This window comes from Rhinoderma darwinii, chromosome 7, assembly GCF_050947455.1.
Source record: "Rhinoderma darwinii isolate aRhiDar2 chromosome 7, aRhiDar2.hap1, whole genome shotgun sequence".
NCBI classification, from domain to species: domain Eukaryota; kingdom Metazoa; phylum Chordata; class Amphibia; order Anura; family Rhinodermatidae; genus Rhinoderma; species Rhinoderma darwinii.
In genome coordinates, this window is record NC_134693.1 from 34,008,749 (window position 1) to 34,036,731 (window position 27,983).

General features: G+C 38.2%; 1 protein-coding gene across 4 annotated transcripts; it reads left to right on the forward strand.

Annotated features, from left to right (window-relative positions):
* On the forward strand, positions 1-27,971 carry LOC142657124 (ranaspumin-like). 4 transcript variants are annotated; one of them, XM_075832173.1, is made up of 17 exons: positions 1-217; positions 4,131-4,169; positions 5,219-5,317; positions 5,430-5,488; positions 5,816-5,872; positions 7,234-7,290; positions 13,379-13,429; positions 15,841-15,906; positions 18,385-18,432; positions 18,921-18,965; positions 19,491-19,538; positions 20,459-20,503; positions 22,342-22,392; positions 24,547-24,615; positions 25,768-25,815; positions 26,795-26,885; positions 27,891-27,971. In XM_075832173.1, exons 3-16 carry the CDS (start codon positions 5,269-5,271, stop codon positions 26,849-26,851), a joined length of 750 nt encoding a protein of 249 aa, XP_075688288.1. In that variant the 5' UTR covers positions 1-217; positions 4,131-4,169; positions 5,219-5,268; the 3' UTR covers positions 26,852-26,885; positions 27,891-27,971. The 4 variants fall into 4 exon arrangements, with proteins under 4 accessions (XP_075688288.1, XP_075688286.1, XP_075688285.1 ...); XM_075832171.1 differs by lacking the exon at positions 4,131-4,169; XM_075832170.1 differs by lacking the exon at positions 4,131-4,169 and having other exon boundaries at positions 2-424.
* Positions 27,972-27,983: the final 12 nt, after the last annotated feature.

The window sequence follows — 27,983 nt, forward strand, 5'->3', positions numbered from 1 at the left end:
GCAGTTAGTGGCAGTTTCAGTCAGAGTTAGAAAGTGTTAGTAGTTAGAGTCGGTTGGAGAGGAGCAGAGTGGTACCTGGGTACATCCATCTTGGATCCAGAGACAGGCTGCCTTCATCATCAGGCCATAGTAAAGCTCGCAGGAAGAAAGAAACAGCCTTAAGAGAAGGAAATCTTCTGACATCTATTGAGAGTAACAGGAATCCATTCTGTGGACAGTGAGCAGTGTCACCTTATCACATGTTTACTACCCTTACTGATAGGCTGAGAGCCATTACAGAGGAGCAGAAAGCTGCATTCATGGACAGATATCTTATCGTCCCACTGAATTGACAAGGGTAGGAAGCCACAAGGAGAGCAGAGAAAGAGAGGGTCCCCCGCTCCTGCATCTGGCGCTTCATCCGATTATAAGGATTGAGTCTATAGTAAGAAATGTGCCTCCATATCATATGGAAGAATGTAACCGCCATTTTATGTGGAAGACTTAAGTAAAATTGTGCCGCCAGCAAGCCTGTTAAACTGCCACTCTTCATCCTCCTGTCTTCTTTTGCACCCATAACACCAAGGACACCCCAAAACACCATCAGGACAGGAGCAGACACAGGGAGTGTCCCGGGGGAAATGTGTAGAGGTCTTCCTCTACGGAGTTGTGTCACGTGACCCTGCCAACATCATAAATCTTCTCTTCCGCTGTCTGTTCTTGATTTTGTACTTCCGGATGAGCTCCTCTTCCGGTCTTCTGATCAAACAGTGCATCATCCGTGATTTCCCTGTCATGGGCTCTTCCGATCGATGTCTTCGTGAACTTGCACCTTTCAATTTTTTTTTATGAATCACGCATGCGCAGTAAAAATAAAATGTATTGCGCTTGCGCATTAAATTTTGATTTATTGTGCCTGCGCATACAAAGCAATAAATCAACTTTGAAGGCGAAATAAATTAGATTTTACTGCGCAGGCACAATAAATGAACTTTTAATGTGCAGGCGCAATACATTTTATTTTTACTGCGCATGCGTGATTCATAAAAAAAATTTGAAACGCGTAAGCGCAAGTTCATGAAGACGTTGATCGGAAGAGTCCACAACAGGGACGTCATGGATTACGCACCATTCGAGCAGAAGACCGGAAGAGGAGCCCGTCCGGAAGTACAGAATGAAAAAGAACAGACAGCGGAAGAGAAGATTTACGATGCTGTCAGAGTCACGTGACACAACTCCGTAGTAGAAGACCTCTACACCTTTGAAAAGGTAAGTCTATTACAAAGATACTTCATTACATATGTATAATGTATTGCACAATTGTTTTTTAAAGGTGGACAACCCCTTTAATACATTTTATTAAAACATTTTTTTACTTTTTGAGATACAGCTGCTTTGTGTTCTGTATATGGAGCACTGTATTTTGTGCTGAATCCTGTGTTCATTAGGTCCGCGGGACTGACGGGTTCAGTGTCTCTGACACTCATGATCGAGCTGTTAACAATCACATCTAAGTGCATAACTTAGATATCATTGGTTACAAGTGGATCTTACGTGTAGGAGATACGCAGGACCTGCTGTCACTGAATCCGTCAGTCCCACGAACCTGATGGATTCAGAACTTAGAAAACGATACAGCTGCTCAATTTTATAAGAAAGAAAAAAAAAGGTCTATATAGCCTTAAAAGCCTATGCAATATATACTGAACATATTGAGCACTAGTTACTTTAATGAAAACTAATGTGAAGAGCAGAAAAAACGTTCCCTCTAGAAGAGTCACTCTCATCATCTATAAGATCTATATCTTCACACAGAACATATCAAGTGGTGGAAGATGGATGACTGTTTAATGTTCCCCATGTTATTTACTTTTTATTATAGGCTTCTTTCATTTTGGATAATGACTGTTAGACTGCCAGATTATGAAATGATGAGTTGTTTGCTCTGCTCAGAGGCGTAGCTCAGTAGCTAGGTTCTCCAGCACCCGGGGCAAAGATTCAGTTTGGCGCCCCCCCCCCCCAACCTCTTTCCCGACATCTCCTTCCCCCTCGCCGTGTTTGTTTTCTCTACCAATCAATGACGTGTCATTTATTTTCCACATTTCTTTTTATGTAACTCGAGCATAAAAACATTTGTACATTTTACAAGCAATATAGTTCTCTACACAACACCAGAACCAAGCTCAGTACATAAATACAGCCCCAGAACCAAGCTCATTACATAAATACAACACCAGCACAAATACAGCTCAATTTAGTGTAACCCCTGCCGTATATGTATGTACGGCGTAAAACTACAGCTCCCAGCATGGCCCGAACAATGGTAAGGATATGCTGGGAGATGCTGTTTCACAAAAAATAAATCATATCATAATCATACCACCCATCATCTCGCTGCAGATCATACAGTGACTACAGTGCTGATTAGAGGCAGAATAAACATTTACATTAAGTGACTCACCGGTGACGTCTCAGATTCTAGTTCTTTTTCTCCATCCGGTCCAGACCTCTATGATGACTTCTCCCGGTCACAGCCCATTTCTGCAGTTTGCCGCTCAGATGTCTTCAGCTTCTCACTTTTCCAACATTTCTACACCTATAAATAAAGATAAAGTTCCCATTATACCACACACTACGCCCCTAAATATAATAGCGCCATACACTGCACCTCTAATTATAATAGCACCATACACCATGTCCCACACACACACCATGCCACCTGTAGATAGAGCCCCCTCTAGATAGTGCCCCCATATAGCCCATCCCTGTATATAGTGTCCCATAAATCGCTCCCCCTATGGTGCTCCACAGATAGCCCATCCCTGTATATAGCCCCCTGTAGATATAGCCCACCCCTGTAGATATAGCCCACCCTGTAGATAGTGCTCCACATATAGTCCACCCCTGTATATAGTGCTCCACATATAGTCCACCCCTGTATATAGTGCTCAACATATAGTCCACCCCTGTATATAGTGCTCCACAGATAGCCCACCCCTGTATATAGTGCTCCACCGATTGCCCACTCCTGTATATAGCCCCCCTGTAGATATAGCCCACCCCTGTATATAGTGCTCCATAGATAGCCCACCCCTGTATATAACCCCCCTGTAGCTATAGCCCACCCCTGTATATAGTGCTCCATAGATTGCCCACCCCTGTATATAGTGCTCCACAGATAGCCCACCCCTGTATATAGCCCCCTGTAGATATAGCCCACCACTGTATATAGTGCTCCATACATAGCCTACCTCTGTATATAGCCCCCCTGTAGATATAGCCCACCCCTGTATATAGTGCTCCATAGATAGCCCACCCCTGTATATAGCCCCCCTGTAGATATAGCCCACCACTGTATATAGTGCTCCATAGATAGCCCAACCCTGTATATAGTGCTCCACAGATTGCCCACCCCTGTATATAGCCCCCCTGTAGATATAGCCCACCCCTGTATATAGTGCTCCATAGATAGCCCACCCTTGTATATAACCCCCTGTAGATATAGCCCACCCCTGTACATAGTGCTCCATAGATAGCCCACCCCTGTATATTGTGCTCCATAGATAGCCCACCCCTGTATATAGTGCTCCACAGATAGCCCACCCCTGTATATAGCCCCCTGTAGATATAGCCCACCACTGTATATAGTGCTCCATATATAGCCCACCCCTGCATATAGCCCCCCCTGTAGATATAGCCCACCCCTGTATATAGTACTCCATAGATAGCCCACCCCTGTATATAGCCCCCCTGTAGATATAGCCCACCCCTGTATATAGCTCCCCTGTAGATATAGTCCACCCCTGTATATGGTGCTATATAGATAGCCCAACCCAGTATATAGCCCCCCTGTAGATAAAGCCCCCCTGTAGATAAAGACCCCCTGTAGATAAAGCCGCCCTTGTAGATAAAGCCCCCCGTAGATAAAGTCCCCCACGTAGATAAAGCCCCCATAGATAAAGCCCCCCTGTAGATAAAGCCCCTCTGTAGATAAAGCCCCCCTGTAGATAAAGCCCCCCGTAGATAAATTCCCCCGTAGATAAAGCCCCCCCCCATAGATAAAGCCCCCCCCCCCCCGTGGATAAAGCCCCCCCTGTAGATAAAGCCCCTCCTGTAGATAAAGCCCCCCCATAGATAAAGCCTCCCTGTAGGCATGCAACAGGGTCACATTTTGTCTTCACTATTATAAGGTAACATAGAACATAACGTCTGATGCCTCTATTTGGTAGGATTTAAATGATTTTGATGAGTTTTCACACCAGTTATGCCCACTTCAAATGTTACTATTAATGCACATGAATGACAATCTTTTAAAATTCATATTTCTCTATGGAGAAATTATAAAAGCAAGAGTTCTACTAAGAGTCCTGTGCAGTAATAGAAATATGGGGAAGCAGAATGACTGATTTAAAAACATATAAGTTAGGCTATGTAACAGCTATGGGGTATGTGGACCCACTGTGCTGCCCCGTCATAGCAGAGTAGCAGCTGGCCAAACGACAGTCAATGAAAGTCTATAGAACTTGAGTACCTGTATAGAAGTTCTTAGAGGAGTGCATTGAGGTTTGTACAACTAAAGAAGTATATGTAGATTAGATGGGCCTCATCACAAGAAGGTATTACTCCATGGTGCCGAGCAGGAGCAGGGAACAGAAAAAGAACAACAGTGTATGTGGTTCCTCCGATGCTTGCTGCAGTTTGTGTATGCAGCTATTAGGACACAAGAAAATAACTAGGGAGAGCTACCACTGGCACCGATGAAAGTTGACTGCACACTAAAAAACAAACGATTTTTAACTCGTTTATATTGCAAAATTACTTAACTTAACATGTTTTGTCCCTATATTCCTAATATTTATATATATATATATATATATTTTAAAAAAAAACATTATATTATATCTGTCTCCCCTCCCTGCCCACTTCCTTTATTTTTTTTTGTCCGTTTTTCACTTAAAATGACTTAGAACAATTCTTAAATGCATTTATCCAGGTTTTCCCTTGGACCAAAATATGACAGATAGAAAGTTATGGGGTAGAAACATTATTGTGTTTTATTAATGTTTACATTTAATGTAGGATGTGAAATGTTGGCAAATGTTGAATGTTTTCTTAACTATACCAATAAAGTTGATTAAAATTGTTCTTACATCAAAGTTGCCGGTATATGGGACACTTGCCAATGTGCGCAGTGCCATCTTGCGTGATTAATGATGTCACCCATTTTCTCACTATAAAGGAAGGACATTGACTGGTGCCATTCATGCCTTGAGCTCAACAATCTGCACAATGAAGATCATCATATTCTTTGTCCTGGCTGGTCTCAGCCTCGCTACAGGTATGTAGATACGATATATTATATTATAACATACTGTTGAATATTTTGTATATTTTACATATAAGCAGATAGAGCTGACTTGTTGCTTCTGTTTTTTGCTTTGTGTGGAAAGACTTTGGATGTGAGCCAGATCTGGTTTCAGATCGTCAGTGCGTGATACAAGCGGTACAGGTAAGATTCGTGCAGTGAAAAGTGTCCATAATTAATTTCACATTGAAACTTTTACACAAACATCTACAATAATTATTACTAATGTGTTTTTTTTTATTCAAGCATAAATAATTTCTGGAAAATAACAACTATGTACTGTTTACTATGTAGATGGTGATGAGTATTATTGTATCTAGGTGGCCACAATAGTTTAGTTCTCATATTATTGTAAATGCTCATCTAATTTTATATGTTCCACATAAATATGTTCATAAGATCTGATCATATACTTATGAACAACATTTTGCCGATATTGACTGATAATTCGAATTGTCTTTTCTTAACTAGAATGTTCCAGATTTACTGAAAAAACTTCAGGAATTTTTGTGTGAATATAAGGATAATGTAAGTATATTATATTGTGTCACTCTCTAATGACAATAAAAAAGCATAATGACAAGGTTTGCAGTGTTCTCATTCGCATTCAGAGCCTCTGTAGGGCTATGGTCATCCTCTCTGCTATTTTTGATGGCAAGTATGGGGCAGTCTGTAGCGCTATTCTTACTGCAAAAATACCTGAACACTAACAGACACTTAAAAATCTCCTGTATCTTTTTAATAACGGATTTAGCATAGCTGTTATGGCTCTATTATAAATAGAAGTCATGACTCTAGTGTGAACAGAGCCTAATAAAAGAAAAATAAGCAGCCTCTTCCTACCGTGTATTGTACTATTTCTCAAGAACACACGTAGGACTCGTTGTCTCCTCTTCTAATCGGTAGATTAATCAGAGAAGAAAGTATGGAGGATAAACGTCCTGTATTCCTGCTGACAATCCTCTATGTATTTCTCCTATAGTCAATGCTGTAAAATACTAATGTTTAGTCTAGATGAAACTCTTATACAATTGTAGAAGGGAAGGAAGAAGGAGAAATAAAACTCAACCTCAAATTCTCCAGCTCTACAAATCTGAATCCTGTTACTACGAGAATGAATGACAACTTATAATCACATTGTAAATCCTAAATTAGTAAGTGTGAAACGTAAACCCCTAATTTTTTTTATAGGCCCCCTTATATTTTACTTTAAAACATAGAAATACATGACTTTACCTAGATTTTAAGTCAGCTTAAAGGGGGTTTCTGGTTTTATGTAAATAATTGTAATTGTGTATTTTTCTATTATATTTTATATTTTAATTTCTTTGCTTATTTGCATTTATTGCTCATATTCAGAGACTAAAAACTTAGCCCTATCAGGTGCTGCTCACACCAGTACAAGTGAATATCTCAGGATGAGCAGTAATAAGGATTACATAGGCAGATTGCTCACAGAAGCACTGTATAGTTATATGTATGTATACAAAGACACGGACGTTCATACAGCGCAGTCCTCAAGATCTCATCTCTAGGACCAAACTGATACAGAGAGCCCATTACAAAGTTTAACAATTCTCTATGCTTAAAGTAATAAACCCAATCACTAAGTCTGGATTCACACATCGCGTATTTGTTGCAGATTTTGATGCAGATATTTGAGCCAAAGTCAGAAGTGGTTTCAAAACGAATTGGAAACAAAGAAAAAAAATATACTTCTTGATCCACTTCTGGCTTTGGTTAGAAAATCTGCATTAAAATCGGTAAGAAAATCTGCAACAAATACGCTATGTCTGAATCCAGCCATATTCAGCATCAACCTTAATCAGTTGATAATTTGATTTTCCATTCACTTCATTATAATTACTTTGTCAATTGTTATTCCACAGATTGAAAACAATGAAGAAAATTATAAGAAATTTGCCGGTGAATTTATAAAGACACTGGTAAGAAATATATCTGTCTGTTGTCCAGTGTCCAGGTATGGTGTTCTCACATCAATGACAATGGGACAGATTTACTACTGGTGTTGCGCCAGAATTCTGGCCTAAGTTGCACCTTCCTTTTAGCGCAAATTATTTTAGACAAGTTAATCAATGAAAGACGCAGAAAAGAACCAATGTTTGTGAATCATCTGACAACGGGGCAGGAAATTAGCTAACTTTTCCAGTGAGTTCTCAGAATAAGCTGATATATGTGTACATGAGGAATAACATTATTTCTGGCCATTATATGACTTGCATGTGGCATTATTTAGCAGTTTTTTTCTCCTCAGTCTCTATCTCTAATTCTCAGTTGTCTCAAAGCTAGTGGACGGAGTCTAACTGCTATTATGTATTCTATACACTGCACACATAGAAGAGGAGAATCCTGCTCCCCCATCTGTATCTAACACGCGCACACGCACGCACGGACGCACGCACTCACAAAAGCTACAGCAGCATGGAGGAGATTATGCAGGAGTAATGAGAAGTGTAGCTGAGAATACTGCACTGGGGTGAGATTTACATCCTATCAGCAGCATCACTGTGTGTTTTCTATCTGCTCCTGCTTCCTCCCCCTGCTCACCCCCCCCCCCCCTCCGTAGACTTACATTACACCTAGTAGCAGTAACTTCACATAGAATTTGCATGGATAAAACAACAAAACTTAACGGTAAGTAAATTGCAAAGATGTTTTTTTATCAGATGTACTTGTAGATCAGCATAGGTTGTTTGAAAAGTTAGTGTCCATTTAAGATGTGCCAATTTGCACCAACATTTTTGTGCAAAGTAAGCCAGCCAAGAGGGGGTATAACGTAAGGCCACATGCAAATGTCCGTGCAGTTTTTACAGTCAGTAAATACTGCACGGACACTGACGTGGAGTGTCGACGCATTTGTGGAACTTGCTCACAGTAATAAGTATAGGAGCACGATCCATAAATGCGAAAAATGTCCTATTTTTTTTGTGGCTCATTCTTACGGCCCAGAAACACACCCGTAAATATATGCGAAGGTGTCAGTATTTTATCTGCAATTACGGATATGTGTATCGGGCCTTACACTGAAGTGTGTAAAGATGCACCAAATTTATCATACAGCATAAGCCACTGTAATAAATTGTTCACATCTAGTGCTAACTCTATGCTGTCAGTATTTGAGTCAGTGTCAGTACATCGACCCCAATATTTACCCTTTAAGAGTTTAAAAATATAACAAAACATGATAGATCTCGTTTGGTCCCATAATATATTTATACATAGTAATAGGGTCTACCCTAAACTTTTCTAAAACGGAATAACCCTATTGTCTGTAATTGTTCTTAGTAATTCACCTATTCTTTTAATTGTTTTTAAGTCTTTTCCATTTGTGTTATATATTTCTTAAAAATCTGATATCTGCAACTGCACGCAATATTCCATGCATGGTGTGAGTAACGAATGGTCCAGTTCTGCTGCAAGCGCTGGTAGGGCAGCTGCGAAACATTTAAATGCCCTGTGGCTGTTCTGCTGTACAGGGCCGTCTTTAGGTTGGATGGCGCCCTGTGCGGTACTCTTTATTGCTGTCCTCCACAAACCCAAAAATTAACTACAAATATCTAGGCACGCACATACTGGAACATATTTACTGTACAGACATAGAGTTACATATTTAGACATACATGCAAATATATACACTACCGTTCAAAAGTTTGGGGTGACCCAGACAATTTTGTGTTTTCCATGAAAACTCACACTTATATTTATCAAATGAGTTGCAAAATGACTAGAAAATATAGTCAAGACATTGACAAGGTTAGAAATAATGATTTTTATTTGAAATAATAATTTTCTCCTTCAAACTTTGCTTTCGTCAAAGAATGCTCCATTTGCAGCAATTACAGCATTGCAGACCTTTGGCATTCTAGCTGTTAGTCTGCTGAGGTAATCGGGAGAAATTTCACCCCATGCTTCCAGAAGCCCCTCCCACAAGTTGGATTGGCTTGATGGGCACTTCTTGCGTACCATACGGTCAAGCTGCTCGCACAACAGCTCTATGGGGTTGAGATCTGGTGACTGCGCTGGCCACTCCATTACAGATAGAATACCAGCTGCCTGCTTCTTCCCTAAATAGTTCTTGCATAATTTGGAGGTGTGCTTTGGGTCATTGTTCTGTTCTAGGATGAAATTGGCTCCAATCAAGCGCTGTCCACAGGGTATGGCATGGCGTTGAAAAATCCCTTTTACCTTGTACAAATCTCCCAATTTAGCAGCACCAAAGCAACCCCAGACCATCACATTACCTCCGCCATGCTTGACAGATGGCGTCAGGCACTCTTCCAGCATCTTTTCAGTTGTTCTGCGTCTCACAAATGTGTGATCCAAACACCTCAAACTTCGATTTGTCTGTCCATAACACTTTTTTACAATCTTCCTCTGTCCAATGTCTGTGTGCTTTTGCCCATATTAATCTTTTCCTTTTATTAGCCAGTCTCAGATATGGCTTTTTCTTTGCCACTCTGCCCTGAAGGCCAGCATCCCGGAGTCGCCTCTTCACTGTAGACGTTGACACTGGCGTTTTGTGGGTACTATTTAATGTAGCTGCCAGTTGAGGACCTGTGAGGCGTCTATTTCTCAAACTAGAGACTCTAATGTACTTGTCTTGTTGCTCAATTGTGCAGCGGGGCCTCCCACTTCTCTTTCTACTCTGGTTAGAGCCTGTTTGTGCTGTCTTCTGAAGGGCGTAGTACACACCGTTGTAGGAAATCTTCAGCTTCTTGGCAATTTCTCGCATGGAATAGCCTTAATTTCTAAGAACAAGAATAGACTGTCGAGTTTCACATGAAAGCTCTCTTTTTGTAGCCATTTGGAGAGTTTAATCGAACCCACAAATGTAATGCACCAGATTCTCAAAGGTCCGTTTTATAGCTCCTCTAAACAGCAAAACTGTTTACAGCGGTGCTAACATAATTGCACAAGGGTTTTCAAGCAAGTGTTTTCTAATCATCCATTACCCTTCTAACACAGTTAGCAAACACAATGTACCATTAGAACACTGGAGTGATGGTTGCTGGAAATGGGCCTATATACACCTATGTAGATATTGCATTTAAAACCAGACGTTTGCAGCTAGAATAGTCATTTAGCACATTAACAATGTATAGAGTGTATTTCTGATTAATTTAATGTTATCTTCATTGAAAAAAAACTGTGCTTTTCTTTCAAAAATAAGGAAATTTCTAAGTGACCCTAAACTTTTGAACGGTAGTGTATATATATATATATATATATATATTTATATATATGTATACATTATATATATATATATATATATATATATATATATATAGTATTAAAAAAATAGGCAGCACTCCGCAGTAAATGTGAAAAAAAGTGTACTTTTATTGCCCCCTGCCTATTTTTTGAATGCTACGTAATTTGGAACGTGGTCTGTTCCTGAGGAATTGCACCCACTGTTTGCCGATGCTGCTGGATTCATTCGTTTGTCTGTCTATATATATATATATACACACAAACGGGAACACGTACGCATATATACATAGGTACATAGATAGCAATGCTGGGACATACATACATGCACACACACACCCATATACTGGAACATAAACAAATACATGGAGGCACATATATAGACCTACTACAGACAAATGTATACACCCACATGCACATATTTCCACAAAGGCATATACATACATGCACAGAGACACACATACACATACAAACATAAAGACATATATGCACCCATATATACTCATACAGGCACACATATGCACACAGCCACACATAAACACACACACACACACACACAAAGGCACATATATAAATATATATGTAAATAAATATATATATATATACACACACATGTACACACAAACAAACATATACACAGAGACATATATACACATACAGACACACATATATAGACACAGGCACACATATACTTGTACAGAGACAGATATATACACACACGTACTGGAACATATACACTTACAAACAAAGAGAGAAATAAACAGAGAAACATACATAAAAGCACAGAGACACATATAGACACTCATAAGCACATTTACAGGCATGACCCACAGAAAGATTTTCCAATAGGCACCTGCCTCCTCCCTTGCTAACAGGCTTCTTGCTGTTGTGGGCAGATCTTTCTGCTCTTTTCTTTTTGTCTCTGCTCCTGTCTCCTCTGTGTGTGTAACCAGGAGTAGAAGATATAGTGCTCGTCAAACGGACGATCCAGCGGTGCCCCCTACATGCTAGGAGGGTGCTGCGCCCTGTGCACTCAAACAGGTCGCACACCCCTAAGGCCGGCCCAGCTGCTATATCACCTAAATCAATGCCATGCTGTATGTCATCAAAGGTCAAAGTAGCTAAATTTTATTCATCCATCAGTGAAAAAGGTGAAACGTTTCAGCTGCTCAATGCAGCCTTTGTCAAGCATTGAGAAGCTGAAACGTTGCACCTTTTTCACTGATGGGTGAGTACAATTTTGCTACTTTTACCTGTGGAGTGCTGCCTCTCTTTCCATTTTGCCTACATTTGGGGATTTACGAGTCGGATCCCTGGAGGCTTGCACCCGAATACCCTGGAGGTTTTCCATTCTACAGTGCTGCCCGCATCTCCTTTGGATAATGCTGTATGTCATGATATAATCACAGTTGTTATTTCTGGCCCCCCTGTTTAGCACTGTGGGAGGCTGTTTAGTGAGTGCAAAAAGATGCACTAGTATAACTCTATTAGGGTATGACACTTCTATGCTTATTTGAATAGATCTGTCACTTGTTTGCCTCCTTAAAGGAGTTGCCCTGTTTAGAAAACCCATTTTCATCTACTCTATTAGGCTCCTTTCACACAAACAAGTATTTTGTATGTTTTAGACCCTCTCCTAGCTTTGGCTTCCAAATGCTAATGCAAAATTCCGACTAAAATACTGCCGTGTAAAAGTAGCCTTGGAGAATTAATATAGGAGAGTCCTGTGTTCAGGATACTCATCTATTGTTTAGAGTGAATAGCAGTTACATAGATTATCTCTCGCTAGAAGGCCGGTCCTGTCCTGCATTACACAGATAACCTATTGATTTGAATGGACACTGTGTGATGCTGAATTTCTCCTATGGTGATGCAGGGAAATAAAGCGCTTACTGCCAGGTTTCCCCACAGATCACAGCAGATCGCTGGGGTCCAGTAGGGGGAAACAGTAATCAGCTTATTGTCAAGGTACCAGGCTAACAAGTAAGAATTGTCCAAAGTGGTGAACCCTTCTAAGTCAATGCTTCCTTTTAAGGTGTAGCCCATTATTCAGAAATAAAATACTACCTGGGTCCCTGCTAGGTTCATATCCAGGTTTCGGAAAAAAAATGTAAGGATCCTTTCTTACCACTAACAATATGATGCCGGGTGATCTCTAGCCAGAATTATCTGTCATTTTGGTCAGTAATATACCAAACCTGACCACCCAGTAATACGATATTTGTTAAAGATTATGCTTTATATTTTACCTAATGTTTGAATCTCCTCCCGCCAACAATTCTTTGGCTTTTCCTGTGCTGCTTTTCGCCTCCTCTATGGAGCAATCATTCTAATTGCTAGCAAAACTCTTCTATATTTTAGCAATGTTTCTAAGTGTTACAATATGTACATTTAGTGGGTAAGCTTTCCTTTGTATCCCCCATGCTTACACTGAAATACTCGTCATATAATGTAATCACATAAAAGAGGCTGCAATGGAGTCTATCGGACATTTATCCTGTTGCTCAGCTTTTCCATTAAGGGGCCGTGTTTCGTCTTTCCTTAACATATTAAAGTATGAACTTGCACTTGAGTATTAGTGAACAGTATAGAACAATTCCCTATTATACAGCTGATGATGAAAACTGTTCTCCCTTGTAAAAGAACACAATTTACCATGCCTCATGCTAATGACATCACCTTGTATTTCACAGCTTACATTCTATATAATGATATATTATATATTGTATTATTTATATGCAATGTAATTGTAATTAAGGTTTTGTTTCCCTTCTAACCCCATTTTTTCTTCTAATCCATTAACAGGCATTGGCTGGTTGTGGCGTTGATCAACTTCTTTGCACAAGCAAAACATTTGTAAGTTAAACCTAATAACAGTGTAAGCCTAAATATGAACAATTAAGCAGATGATGTGCTTTCCATATTATGTCATATACTGTAGTTAAGTACCGTAGATTCAAATGAAGAATCAAGTCCAGTCCTTGTTTTTGTCCAGAAAAAAGACAGGCAGGCAGTTTTATGTGTGGACCAAAACACAAGGACGCGTTTTACCACGAGTGGCCGCGGTTTTGTGATCCGATCTTTGGCCAGACGGCTTGTATAGGTTAAACACATTGAACAAATGTGTTTCCACTTTACAAACTGCATAGACAAAAACTGCATCACACATCCAGGGTATTTTGTGGTAAAACATGTGCGGTTTTGATGTGCGGTGATTGACCGCATGGCACAGTACCTGCCTATGTGAATACACCCTAGAAAGAAAAAACTGGCTGGACAGCATTGGCCAATTAAGAATCAATAGAATCATTAGGAAGGAATTAACACTTTCCTACCACACTAATAATAGTATATTCTAGATATTGGGTTGTTCCTGGAAACTGCTATACTATTACAGAGGAATTCCAATGCATTATGCAATGAAAATATAAATGATGAGTTAGAGTTCCTTAGTGGGAAAAAGTAAAAAAAACAAAACAAAAAAAAAACATTTGATAACTTTTAAAGGAAAAAACACAAGCAAAAAATTATGTATAAATCCCACTTTTTTCATAAAAACAGTTTTTTTTAAATAAAAGTAATTAAACAGAAAATAAAAACATACAAATAATTTCATCATAACTGTAACAATCAATAGAATGCAATTAGTTTGTTATTTTGAACTTATAGTGAACAGCATAACAAAAAAAATGCCTTTCCTTTTTTTTAAACATATTTTCCCCCACGTGAATTATAGGTATATAGACCCCATTTTGGTACTATTAACTTGTCCTGCAAAAAACAAGCCATCAGTCACCTATGCCAATGCCAACATTGGCTGTGTTCTTACATGTTACTAATATCCTAAAGCACATTAGATCAATTATTTAAGTTTTAGTTTTTTTTATATTCTGTTATTAAAACTCTGGATAATAATAGTTGTAAGGAATGCACCCATTCTTATATTAAAGTACATTCAATAGAGACATCTCATAAGACAGTATTGGTGAAAGTCTGGGCTCTGAGCATCTTATTATTCACTAGAACGAAGGGGCTGTGGTCCATTTGGCCCTCAATGTTAGTTAAATACTAATAAATGCTAATATTAAGATATTTGATCTGATTTTGTGTTTAAACAATTGCCAAAAATACTGCTGAAAAATCATTAAAGGGGTATTCCCTGAATCAAAATCGTCACCTAACCACAGAATAGAGGATCATTTTTGATCGCTTAAGGCACGACCGCAGGGACCACCATCATTTGTGAGAACAGGGCTCCGGAACCCCCAGATCCACCTCACTGCACCCTCCGCAATGAGGAGGAGCTTCAATGGAGCGACAGTTGGACATGCGCCCACCGCACTATTCAATGTCTTTGAAAATGACGGAAGCAGCTTAGCTCTGTTTCCGTCATTCCAGCAGACTTTAAATGGAGCAGCAGCGGGTTCCCCCAGAGATCAGAAAATTATCACCAATCCTGTGCATAGGTGATCACTTTTGATTTTGATGCAACCACTTTAACAACACCAAGCTTAAAAAAAAAATCATTACAGACGCTATACAGAATCAACAGCCCATACTTTATGTTAGTATGTATCTCTGTGTTCCAATAAGGCTTTTTTGAGTAGGTTAAAATACATTAGTTTGTTTCAATATTTAGTTTAACTCATATTTTACTGTTTTGCGGTTTCTACTATGCACAAAGCAGTAGCAACAGCATGGAGATTATACAGCAGTAATGAGCAATGGAGCTGAAAATCCAGCACTTGGACGACATATAACACTTACCAGGAAGCTGCAGCGTCTACCTGTGTCTTTTTCACTCTGCTCCTACTTCCACTGACCTCTCCATGGACTTTCAGAGGCAGCGTGTCTGTGTCTCTTTCTTTCTTTGCTCCCTCCTCCTACTCCCCCTCTCCAAACACTTCTGTAGGCAGGCTGTGAAGAAACACTCCTCCCCACTTCCTGTAGTCTGTCTCCTCTGCACTGTAATAGGGACAGATTTTGCTTGTTTTTAGGGGTGGACAGCAGATTACAGGAAGGGAAACACCTAGTGGCAGTAACTTCATTCAGAATTTGCATGGATAAAACAACTAAATATTTGGACGGTACTGTTAGTAAATTACAAAGTTGATATATCAGGTATACTATTAGATTAGCATAATTTGTTTGAAAATCTAGTGTCCATTCAAGAGTAAACTATGTAAATGTGTAAAACTACAGATCAGAACATTTGTTTGTCGCAAATTGCCCTGTGTAACATCTTTTACATTTGCATTTTACTACAGGAAGAACTTTCAATAGATATTGGAGAGCTTTCAGCACACTTAGTATACGGTGTGGATAAGATTTTAGTAAGTTTTCTAGTTGTTTTTTTTAATCTCATTCTATTAGTGGGTCATTATTGAAAAATTCATATATTGAAATAGCATATGTATGAAAAGAAAATCGTGAAACTGGTTACATTTAACGTTTTTTAATTATTACAGCAAACAATAACATCTGAAACGTCTGACAAGTAAAATAATATTCATTGAGACATTTTGACAGCGAAGAAATAAAACTAAGACTTGTTATGTAAACCTAGATGTACATAAGATAGCTGCCAAACAGTTATTCTTGGATAACAGGATCAGCCAAACACACATTTACAGTATCCTGTCATAGTCCAAGATCGAGAAAGGCTGCCAGAAAAAGTTATCTCTAACACAACCCCTTGATGGATTAATATGACCTTTGACCCTAAGCTGTACATAAGCTGTGGGCCTCCTCCCCATACCCCACATTATATCAATGTCGGCCGAACCTCTGATTTCGTCAATACCGACCGACCATCTAACGTGTACTCTGGCAGATGGTGACAGAATAAAGGTTCGGGCATGTTTGATTTAAACATTCACAATCCTTTTGTTCTCAGAGAAGATATGTTTTGCCCCTCCAATAAATATATATTAAAAAAATAACATTTGTAAAACATGACAGGTTAGATACAGCACAATGTCCCTGGATATACTTTATAATGAATATAAGCACTGTGGGGCCTACACATAATTTGCTTCTTCAAAAGCATTAATCTATGTATGATAATATATCTCGAAAAAATAGTCATAGAGTTATCAAAAAATACCACTGTAAAAGTAACAAATATCATTATACTGTTACTGAATAAAACATACTATACAAAGATCAATATTACCAGTATACAGTGATCATTTAGAGGTTGATACCAGTTATACACAGGCGTTCTGCAGCCAATATAAGTTATTACAGCACAGTTCCATCCAGTGTCTCACAGGTGACATCTTCTATGGTTGTAGTCGTTCACGTTCCCTTTTCTTCATCTGGCTCAGACCGCCATGATGACTTCTTCCATCCACGACTTTCCTATGCAGAATTTAATACACAGACATCTTTGGCTTCTTGATTTTCCAGCATTCTACCCATCTATTCTCCACCTCTATACAAACTTCCCATCCATAGTGCCACAGACGGTAATAAAGCTACCCTGGGTGCCCCACACAGTAAAAGTACCCCCTTCTATGCCCCCTATTGTTCCCACACAGTAAGTGCCGCTCTTAGGCCCCTATCACTAATAATGCACCCACATTAATATTTACCCCTTTTATGCCCACTCAGTAATAATGCCCCCACAGTTATAATGCATCCTTTAAGTCCCTTAAGTAATTGCACCCTTTTATGCACCCACTCAGAAAAAATGCCCCTTTATGTTCCCACAGTAATTGCACCTGCTTTTATGCCATTGTAGTAAGAATGCCCCATATTTAATGCGCCCATAGTAAGGCTGCCCCCTTTCTGCCCCACAGTAAGAATGCCCCCATTTTTATGCACCCACAGTAAAACATTTATAGTGCCCCATTTGCGCCTCTAAAAAAACCCAAACATTCTGCTTACCTAATAGTAGAGAACCATGGTGGGTAATTCTAACTTCTTGCTTTGAGTTCAGCGGCGAGGGCGGAGTGAAGAGTGCCAGGCCGCAGACGTCAAGGTGTGCTCCTGGTTTCTCGTAGGCCACAGGCCTAATCAAGACTGTGGCTTATGAAAGCTAATGGCGGGGCAAAGAACAAATGGCTCCCTGCGCCACCATTTTTGGCGTATTTCAGCGGAGGATGGGGTCCCAGATCCTAAAGCCCCATCAACATCTTGGATAATCCGCCACTGACACAACTTAAGTAACAAAGGATAAGTATGCTGAAACCCCACATGTGCGATCTTTGTTTACATGAACAGACGACATCATGGAACAGCCAGTCTGCCACAAAACATATTAGATTGTTGGTAGATTTCACTGATATCAGAGCGATTTTCCATGACAAATAAAAAATACAGCGTCCAATCAGGTCACCTGCTTTAATTTACCAACTTTCCTTAAGGTTCCCGTACATCTACCTATAGTTCTTAACAATACTACCAGAAAAATAATATTGTTACTGATTGTTAACATTATGTCTATGTAAATTTTCCCCATCGGTCATAATATGGGGATTGCATTACATTTTTCTTGCTTGTTACTAACTACAATTATAGCGGTCCATTGGCTATCATACAAAAATATGTACAATCTTTGTAAAAAATAGGCATTATGTCGCTCATGGAAAATTACTCCGATGGTTGTGGAGTTCTTGAAATGTATGTTGCATTAACAATTGACATCTAAATGTTAAAAAAATAATAAAACTAAACGCTGCTCCTATCAAGGCAAATTGTCCCCTTTTAGGCCAGCCTTAGACTAATGACAACGTTATTTGTGCTATCAAATTTTCTAAACTTACAAAAAAACGACAACCAACCATCTTGTCTTTTCTTTTCTCCAGAATGTACTAGGAATAAGTGAAGGTTTGACACAGATATTATGCGATGTGGTAAGGACACAATTATACATTGGGCTTTGTGTTTTTCTGATATCTAGGTGTTCTTTGACTGTGGAGAAATAGGTTGAGTTTATATTGCTTTTGTAAAGACTTCTTGTTTAGCCATAGAGGCCTCCATCAGATCTACTGAAAGGATAAACTGTAATACAAAAAAGAAAATACAAAATACAAAAAGATTTCTGTTGTACAATTCTGCATCCTATCAAGGAAGGAGTTTGTGACCATGAAAAATATTATCAAGAATGTGTAGTTGTGTTTTTCTATTTACTTTATTATTTTTTCAACAATCTAAAAGAATAAATGATATAACACAAGACAGTGAGGGACTGCTATTGAATAACATTTTCTTATCTCTCTCTGATAATATACTGTGTGATCATGTATTATTAATAATAGTGGAAGATCTAAATAAGAATACATATGTAGAACGCATGATTACTGTTAAAAATATCTTACATTTATATTTTGTTCTTTTACAGGCAGGAGATGCTTTGGCATCAGAATGTTTGAAACATATACTCCAGGTATCAGCATTATACACCTATATATTAGTAGATACAGAAATGTTACTTGCATTTTGCATTATATCTAAATTAAAGGATAATTCTAAATGGACACTACAAAATTTGTATCTATATCGTGTTTAATATAAATTAACATTTCTGGCTTAAGCTAAGACTCTTTTAAATTTTTTGTGGCAAAATCATAATTCAATTTCCCACAATAATGTAAGTTGCAAAGAGTTACAAGTGCAGCAAAGTCAATCTGTGTTGATCCAGACATAAAACATTCCCCCCTGAGGCAGATGCCAATTCCTTCATAATAGGGCTACATTTCTCCTACATATCAAATTAGAATAAATCAATGAAATTCTTAAATGTCTGTAAACTGAATGCATGTGTTTGCAATAATGAATTACCCTTTTACACAAAAATACTGTTTAAAACTGAAGTTTAATATTCTGCATGTCCTCTAATTATTTTTCAAACTGAAAATGCAAATGATTAATTTCATTATTATTATTTTAATTTTTGCTTTCTTTATTTAAGAATTTAACCCCAGATTTGATTGAGAAGGTTAATGCCCTAGTCTGTGAGGTAAATATGTAAATGGTGAATAAAAAATGATTAAAAGAAACAGCATTAATGGCGTAATTTATATATATATATATATATATATATATATATATATATATATATATATATATATATATATATATATATATATCCTCTTAGAATCAGGTGGGATCAATATGGTACATGTAAAAACTATAATTTCTCTTATTTCATAGTAAATGAAGGATCTGAGCTCAGTTGCGCTGCTCTAACATTGAATGCACTAAGACAAATCAAACAGTCGAATACCCAATTATAAGTTATAATGATAAATGGTAGAAATAAGGGAGTAACGTTACTGATCTGCTGGCGCTGAAACCAAAGAGGAAAGATTCCTCAGTGGACTGTACACTTTTCTGCATTTCGGTGAAACATGTCCCAGTAACAATACATGCTTCTATAGTAAAACTAAAAGGGAATTAAATTGAGTCTGACACCAGTTTTCTTCTGCTCTATCTGAGGGCAGCATAAAGTAGTGACAGAGACCCTGATTCCAGCGCTGGGTCACTTACTTGACAATAATCTGTAGTTTTTATAAAATCACTTCTTATCTCTTCCAGTCCTTATCCATGAACTGTGGCTAGCCCCGCCCACAACATGTTGATTGGCAGCTTTTCTCCATATGAACATTATGGGAGCGAGATGTAAATCTGCTGCAGGTGGGCGGGGCTAGCCACAGTTCATGGATAAGGACTGCAGGAGATAAATAGTGACATTATAAAAATACAGATTATTGTCAAGTAAGTGACCCAGCGCCGGAATCAGGGTCTCTGTCACTGCTTTACTCGGCCTTTAGAAAGAGCAGCATAAACCCGGTGACATTACCTTTCATACTTTTAGGTGTTATTAGCTAACAGAACTCACTGTAAATTTCCTTGTAACTTTTTGTTTATCATTTCTAGAAAAATAGAGATGCGTTATCTTCCCATGACCTCATAGTGCTCCTGGTAAGTTTAAAGATAATTCATGTTTAATAAGTAGCCTTCTTAAAGTAATAAAGAATTAATCTCTTTCAGAGTTACAAAATGTGATTATTTCATAACTGATTATTCAGTGCTAAGGTAACATGTGAACGAGCAGTTACTTAAGCTGAGAAGATAGGTGTTGTATTATTACAAGACTAAACCCTGTAGATCATCACCACCCTTATCCAGTGTATTACTACAGGAGAATATACCTGGTAGTACAGAGTGAGCTTTAGGCTGAGTTCACACTGAGTTTTTTGCAGGAGGAAAATTCTGCCTCAAAATTCCGTTTGGGATTTTGAGGCAGATTTTGACCTACATGCACGCCGTTTGCCGTGATTTTCGCTGCGTTTTTCGCTCGCGCCAATGGAGTTGTACGTGCAAAAAAACTCAGCGAAATATGCTTCCTCTGCGTCCCATTGAACGCCCGAAGTTAGGGCATGAAGCTTCTCTTTACCGCGAGACAGTTTTTCCGCTCGCGGTAAAAACGCCTCTGCCTATCATTGAAATCAATGGGAGCCATTTTCGGGCATTTTTTTTGCGTGGTTTCCGACACGGTTTCCCACTTGCCCACTTGCTGTTTCTGATTGTGAGCGATGTGGAAAAAAAAAAGATCAATGGTATAAACAGAAATCATAGGGCCCCTTAGCAGAACGTAGTATGGGCCCAATCTCCCATTAAGAGCTCCAACAAATTTATTTGTAAGTTTATAACCACCATAACTTTCGACCATATCTTTATAGGGGGAGCTCTGTTAATGCTGATGCACCATGAGAGCGGTGTGCCAGTATCTGTCCCCTGTGCCGCGTGTAACTGATTTATGAACAGGCTACATGACTTATTGTGGAAACTGGCTTAGGCCAAAAACACTAGGTCAGATATTTTTTAACACTTTTCTAATTAGAAAAGTTGAGGATTTAAAAAAAGACAAAAAACAAGACGAGCTCCTAATGACTCACCAACTATATCCAACTCATACATCGGAAAAAGTTTAACAGGTGCTACATAAATATGGCGCTCAGTCTACATACCTATATAGATCTTCCGTATACTCCATCTGACACATAATGTAATATAACTGGCTGCCTTTTTTATGAAGAAGGTACAATGCACACCAATGGGAGTTATTTTCAAGGTAGATATTTATTATTATTTTGCCAGTATCAGTGCAACGTTTCGGTCATATCCTTGACCTTCCTCAGTCACTGTAGTATGCTGGTTCCTTCCGAAATAGCGCTTGCGTAGACGCGGCTGGCTGAAATAAGAGGCGCTGCCTGCAACCACCACTAGGGGGAGCTCAGTGCCTTTATACAGTTACTATTGAACTCAATGAAAGCATCTCTTTGTACTGAGCTCCCCCTAGTGGTGGCTGCAGGAAAATGCTATGGCTCTATGTCGGGAAGACGTTCAGATGGGCCCCATAGTTGTGGCATAATTTGCCTCTATAGTGAGTACTACACTGAAACAGATCACATAACAGATTGTTACAGCTGCAGATGGATTGATCAGTCAATACAAAATGGACTAGAAACAGATAAAATGTACTTACTTTATCACTATCTTCTGGAAAAGTTACTACATATAAAAAAAAGGTATGAATCATAACAAATGTAAGCGGCACATATCCTAAATGAAATACAAGGGTAAATATTACTGGCTATTCACCAACCACCAATGGTTTCCATCGTTTGATATATTCAGCAGTGCATCATGTTGTTGTTGTTTTTTTTTTACAATAAAATAGCTACTACTACTAATGCATGAATAGTGCGAAATATATACAAAAGTGTTATACATATATATATTTTATTTCATATTAGAAAGCAGCTGGTTGTTTCGGAGATGATCTTCTTCACACTGATGATGCCCTGGTAAGAAAACATGCCTTCACTTTAATCTTAAAATGTCTCCAAGTAATGTTTTATACACTATATCAAGATTTTAGGATAACTGAATACAATTCATTTAGACTTTTTTTTTATGCTTTTGGCCGTGTTCAGACAATTAGATTGCTAATTTTTAGTGTGGATTCCACGCCAAGAAACTGCAGAAAAGTACAGTACAACGCTTGTCACTGACCATGGACACGCAAGAGGTGCATTGACTTCAATGAGCTTGGACCGCAATTGCGTTCCGTAAAATGGCATTTCCTATTTTTTTTGCGGTTCAGGCTCCGAGCAATACATGGACTATGAAAACCACAGTCGTGTGCATTGGCTCATAGGATAGAACGTGTTCTTTACTATCCATAATTGCTACTCCGCAATTGCGGATGGAAAACGGTGACAAATGCATGGTCATTTGCATGAGGCCTGTTCATGAATTTAGATGTGATCCATAATAGCTGGATCCTGCAAGATACAGTTTCTGTGTATCCAGGATACATAGAAGCTGTATCTCAAAAAGTAATTTTTTTTAATAAAACCCAATTTAAAAGTTGTTAAAAACAAAACATTAATTTATTTTAAAAAAGTGCCTTTTAAGTTTTACATAGCCTTTAACATAAAATTTCGATTTAAAGAATAAGTCTTTTTCTGAGAATACATTCTCTTTGTGCCTCCTCGTTCACACACAGAATATTTCTGTCAATTTAAGCTATAATTTGAATCATTTCATAAGTCCAGGAATACTATTAATAGCTGTTCTTAAGTAATTTGCATTGTTTTTAGCCTAAAAAAAACTACACATTTCTCATCTTTTTGATTTTTGCTTCCTTGTGTCCCCCTTGGTGTTACTGTTAATCTGTCCTGCTGGGGTTGGGGCCCTGAGCAGAATGAGTCTCTTTCCCCCTCTGGCAGGTGACAATATAACCTCTTCTTACTTTCCCTGCAGATTGGTAACATGGGATGTAGAGTAGTGAAGATATACTGTATGACATCCACTCCCTTAGAAACCAATGAAAATATAATAAAATAAAGGGGAAAAAAAGGCATGTGCATGGTTTATATCAGCTGTCATGATGATATACTGCCATTTTAGGGTTAGTACAGTTAGATTAATTTTTAGACATTTTTGTGGGGTTTAGGATATAAAAAAGCAAATCCACCACTGTTTTTTTAAATTATTCCATGTACTGTGCAGTATAAATAATATGTTAACTTTATTATATAAGTCGTCACAAGGCTGGCAGTACAATAGGTTTTTTTGTTTTTTCACTTTTCTAAAAATATATATATATATTTTTATAAAATAAGGGTTTATGTTTTGGGAGTTAAATATATATATAGCTTATGGAATAAAGTTCACCACTTGATTTTTTTCCCCTTGAGATCCTGGAGTGTTGCCTATTTATTTATATTCTATTACGAAGGATATAGCCTTTATCCTAAGGCTGGCACCCAAATTTATTCTTTTTACATGGTGCTGCTCTTGATATTCTTTTTTTTGTATATATATATATATATATTTATTTTTTTATTATTATTTTTTAATTAACTTTAGTTTAATTCTTAATCCCTCTAGGGGACTTGAAATTGCGATCAGTTTATCACTTAGTATTTTGTACATAGAACTCTTAGTATTCCATAGCATTATTCTCTGTTAGTGTATCGCTGACAGGCAGCCTATTAGGCCATGCCTCTGGCAGATCTGGGGGCTATTGTTAGCCCCCTTCATCTGTAAAGCTTTTTAGATGCCATGGTTGCTTTTGACTGCTGTTTCTAAGGGGTCAAACAGCCGACATAATACGTTTCTCAGATACCGGCCATTATAACGGGAGCATAGCTGTCAGGCTCCTGCTATTGGTTGCGTGAGTACAGCTTCTGTGCCTGTGTGATCCCCTGATATACATGTATGTCATTGAGCGCTTAGAGGTTAACAATATCCTACTATTTGTGTCTATAGCTGCTATGATTTAGCTATCGGTGTGTCCATGACAGACAATAAATAAACCCCGTACCCTAATCCTGCCGTCATACTCCCTTCTATTTGCCCTCTGCTTCCTGTTAATCTACCAAATGCGATGTATGTTAGAAAGACATAGAGGAAAGATAGAAGCCATTCAACTAACATGACATGTGTTACAGGAAAATCTACTTGAAGATACTGCCACAGATCTTAGGGATTTACTGGATCATGTCCTTGACGCGCTGCAGGTAAATATTTCTCACATTTTTCTACGTGCAAAGATCTTCAGAATAAACTTGTATTTGTTTTTCTGTTTGTTAATTACCTATTTTTCTTCTTATGGGTAAAATGATTTGTATAATTTGGTGGGAAGAGGCGGTATGTCCTATTTTCCGCTATTTTCCTTGTGTAGCATTTAGAGGCGGGAAGGAGGGTGCTGGTCATTTGGTTTTTGGAGTGGGGGAAGGGAAAATTTGCAGCATAGGAAAAAAGAAATACATTTACTAAAACATAACTTTTAATAAGGTATAAAACAAAAATATTTACTAAACCATTAGCAATTCTGAAGTGTATTGCATCTAAATTGATGTCACTGAGAGAAATGAGCGCAATCATTAATGATGTAAAGAGGAAAGTGGTTTAGTACCGTCAAACTTTACATTATATTCTAAAGTGATAATGGAAAAATATTACTTTATCAGTCGCTTATAGAGACACCTGAGCAGGGGTGTTTACACAGGTCCTTAGAAGTAGGCCAATAATGCACGGGGACATATCCGCTGTTCGTATTTCACCCTGCAGTGGATCTACAAATGTCTGTGTGTGGCAGTGTAGTGGATGGGGCTTCTATAGTGTTAAGCAGCATTGGGAGGTAGGAAGATTACCTGGTGGTAAGTGAGGGGCGGGAAGCGACTGACAGGAGTTGGGCTTCCTAGTTCACATATTGGCCCTTTTTCTTGTCCACCATTGATTCCTAGAACAGACAGATACAGAAACTGACCACGAATGGAGTAGTAGTGAAAGAGAAAGCGCTTAGAGGTTTCCGCCACTCTCATGAATGACCACTTCTCCACAGATGATCAGAACTGAGAGGGTCCTGGCAGTCAGATCTCCACCAATGTGTCTCATCAAGTCTTTATTTAACCTTTCCATTTAACTACTTACCAGAGGAACATATTCATTTTCAGCCAACATCAAGAGGTTTCTCCTCACTCATGCAGCTGGGATACTTCTGTGTTCAATAACTTGTTCAGAATTATTTGGTAGAGTAATTAGATTTAACATTATTGTTAACTGTGCATACATTAAAACAATAAAAATAATTGTTTCTCTACATATTCTTTATTGAATAATAAACTGTACTAAACAAGATACCATGTAACCATATGATTTAATTACAGAATCTTATTGCAAATTCATCACTTTTGACTAAACTTGGATGTGATTTGGTAAGTGTTAAGATATAGAGTTTGCCACCATTTCAAAGCTATTTTCTGCTAGATTTATTTATTTGTTATCCCTTACCATCACTTTAACTGACCCATTGAAGATAAGGCCCTGTTCACATCTGCGTCGGGCCATTCCATTGTTCTACTCCATCAGAGGAGCAAAACAAGGGAATACCATTGCAGTTCCGTTGCACCCTGGTCACAACCGGTGCCGACGTAACCAATTGGCTTTAATGGGTTCCATTGACTTTTCGCCGGGGTGGAAGGGGTTTTACCGGAAACAATAGCGCAGCATGCTACGCTATTGTTTCTAGCACTCTCTGCTGGATCTGTGATGAAGGCCCCTAACGGAGCCTCCAACGCAGATGTGAACAGGCCCTTACATGATATTGCGTATAGTATACACAACAGGGGGAAGTAGAGTATGTTAAATATGAAAAATACTTAAAGATGTAGTGTAACAAATGGTGTGATGAAGCATTGTTATTGTATCCTATATGTAATTCATCTTTAAATGGAGCAGTAGCAGCATTATCAGTAAATGGAGTGAGTGAATGTATCACAATCTTGTGCAACTTCCTTATGAATAAATTGACAACTGAGTAATACGAGTTAGGGGGATGTGTCCCTACACAGACTGACACCATCCAGTCAGTGCTGACAGTGTGGGACTGTGTAGGAATACATCCCTTTCACAAGTTCAATGGTAACACCTAATTGTAAATGTATTCATAAATCTTTAGAAGGAATAACAGATGAAGAATACAATGCAGAGTTCTAAGAAAAGATTCTCTGGAACTGTTTTTTCATGGGGAATACAAATATTTACCAAAAAAGCCAATAATTTAAATGCATAATGTAAAAAGTTCCGCTGTGTGAAATGACTAGTATTAACTATTTTATTATCTTTGATTTGTTTTAAACAAACATTTAGTCCAGGCAGTTTTTCATGTCAACAATTTGTCTTATTTTAATTCAGATCAGTATTCTTAAAGGAAAAGTTCCTGTCATTAATCTTGGTGGTGCCCTGGGCTAACTCAAGAACTAATCCTAGCTATCAAAGAAACATGGTAAATTGTGATAAAACATGTGATTTAACATTAAAATAATCCCCAATCTGTCAGAAGAAACTTTTTACCTCATTGATTGTAGTTTCCTACACCATAACTCACATTTATTAGAAGGTAGCATTATTATACAGTACAGTAGTAGTAAATCTTTTGGCAGTGTCTTCCATAATACTTTATATACATAATACATAATACTTTTAATATAAAGCTCAAACTATTCTGATTTGTACTTACTTAGAGTATATTCACATGCAGCAGATTTGTTGCAGAAATGTATCGGGCTGTCCCATTTTCCAACCTGCATTAGCAAAATGAAAGTAGTACTTATGTTATTCACAATGAACAGCACAATTGTTGTATCTCTTCCAATATGTTCAACTATGAATAATGAAAGGAAAAAAAAAAGGGAAACATGCTTGCAGTGTTTGTCAATCTGCAGAATTTTTCACAGCTTCTAAACGAAAAAAAACTTTAGTCGGTTAAATCTTGCAGATAACACAGATGTTAAATTGCCTATACGCATTAGGTAAATGTGAGCCAAAACTGCCGATTTCGGCAAGATCGGCCGCTTATCCAATGTGTACAGAGGTCATCAGACTTTCCCTCAATTGCAGATTTCGAGGGAGAGAAAGACCATAAATGTTGTATTTCAACATGCCCGATCCTTTGTTCCCACAGGAAATAAGCCACAACCAGAGTTGACTGGCCCTGGCTTATTCTCTTCTCCCCATTGAAAACACACGCACACTCAGTTGACTGTTCATGTGTATTTGTTGTGTTCATTGAAGGTCGCTCCTGTCATATACATAGAAATATTATAGGTTTTTCCCCCACTTACTCCTTATTTTAATTTTCAAGACATACCAGGCAATGTTATTATAAGGAGTAAAGAAAATAAAATAATGGAACTTCTCTTTCTTAATAGTTTATACGGTACTTCAAGCATGTGTGTATTATGTCAAATCTACATATTTAATTTATACTTTACTTATCTATTTTTTCTAGGGGCATTCAACACAAGTAGTAGAATAGAAGAAAGCATGAAATAAAAAAATAAAAAAATACAATAACTTTTTGATTTTCTTGATGATCAACAAA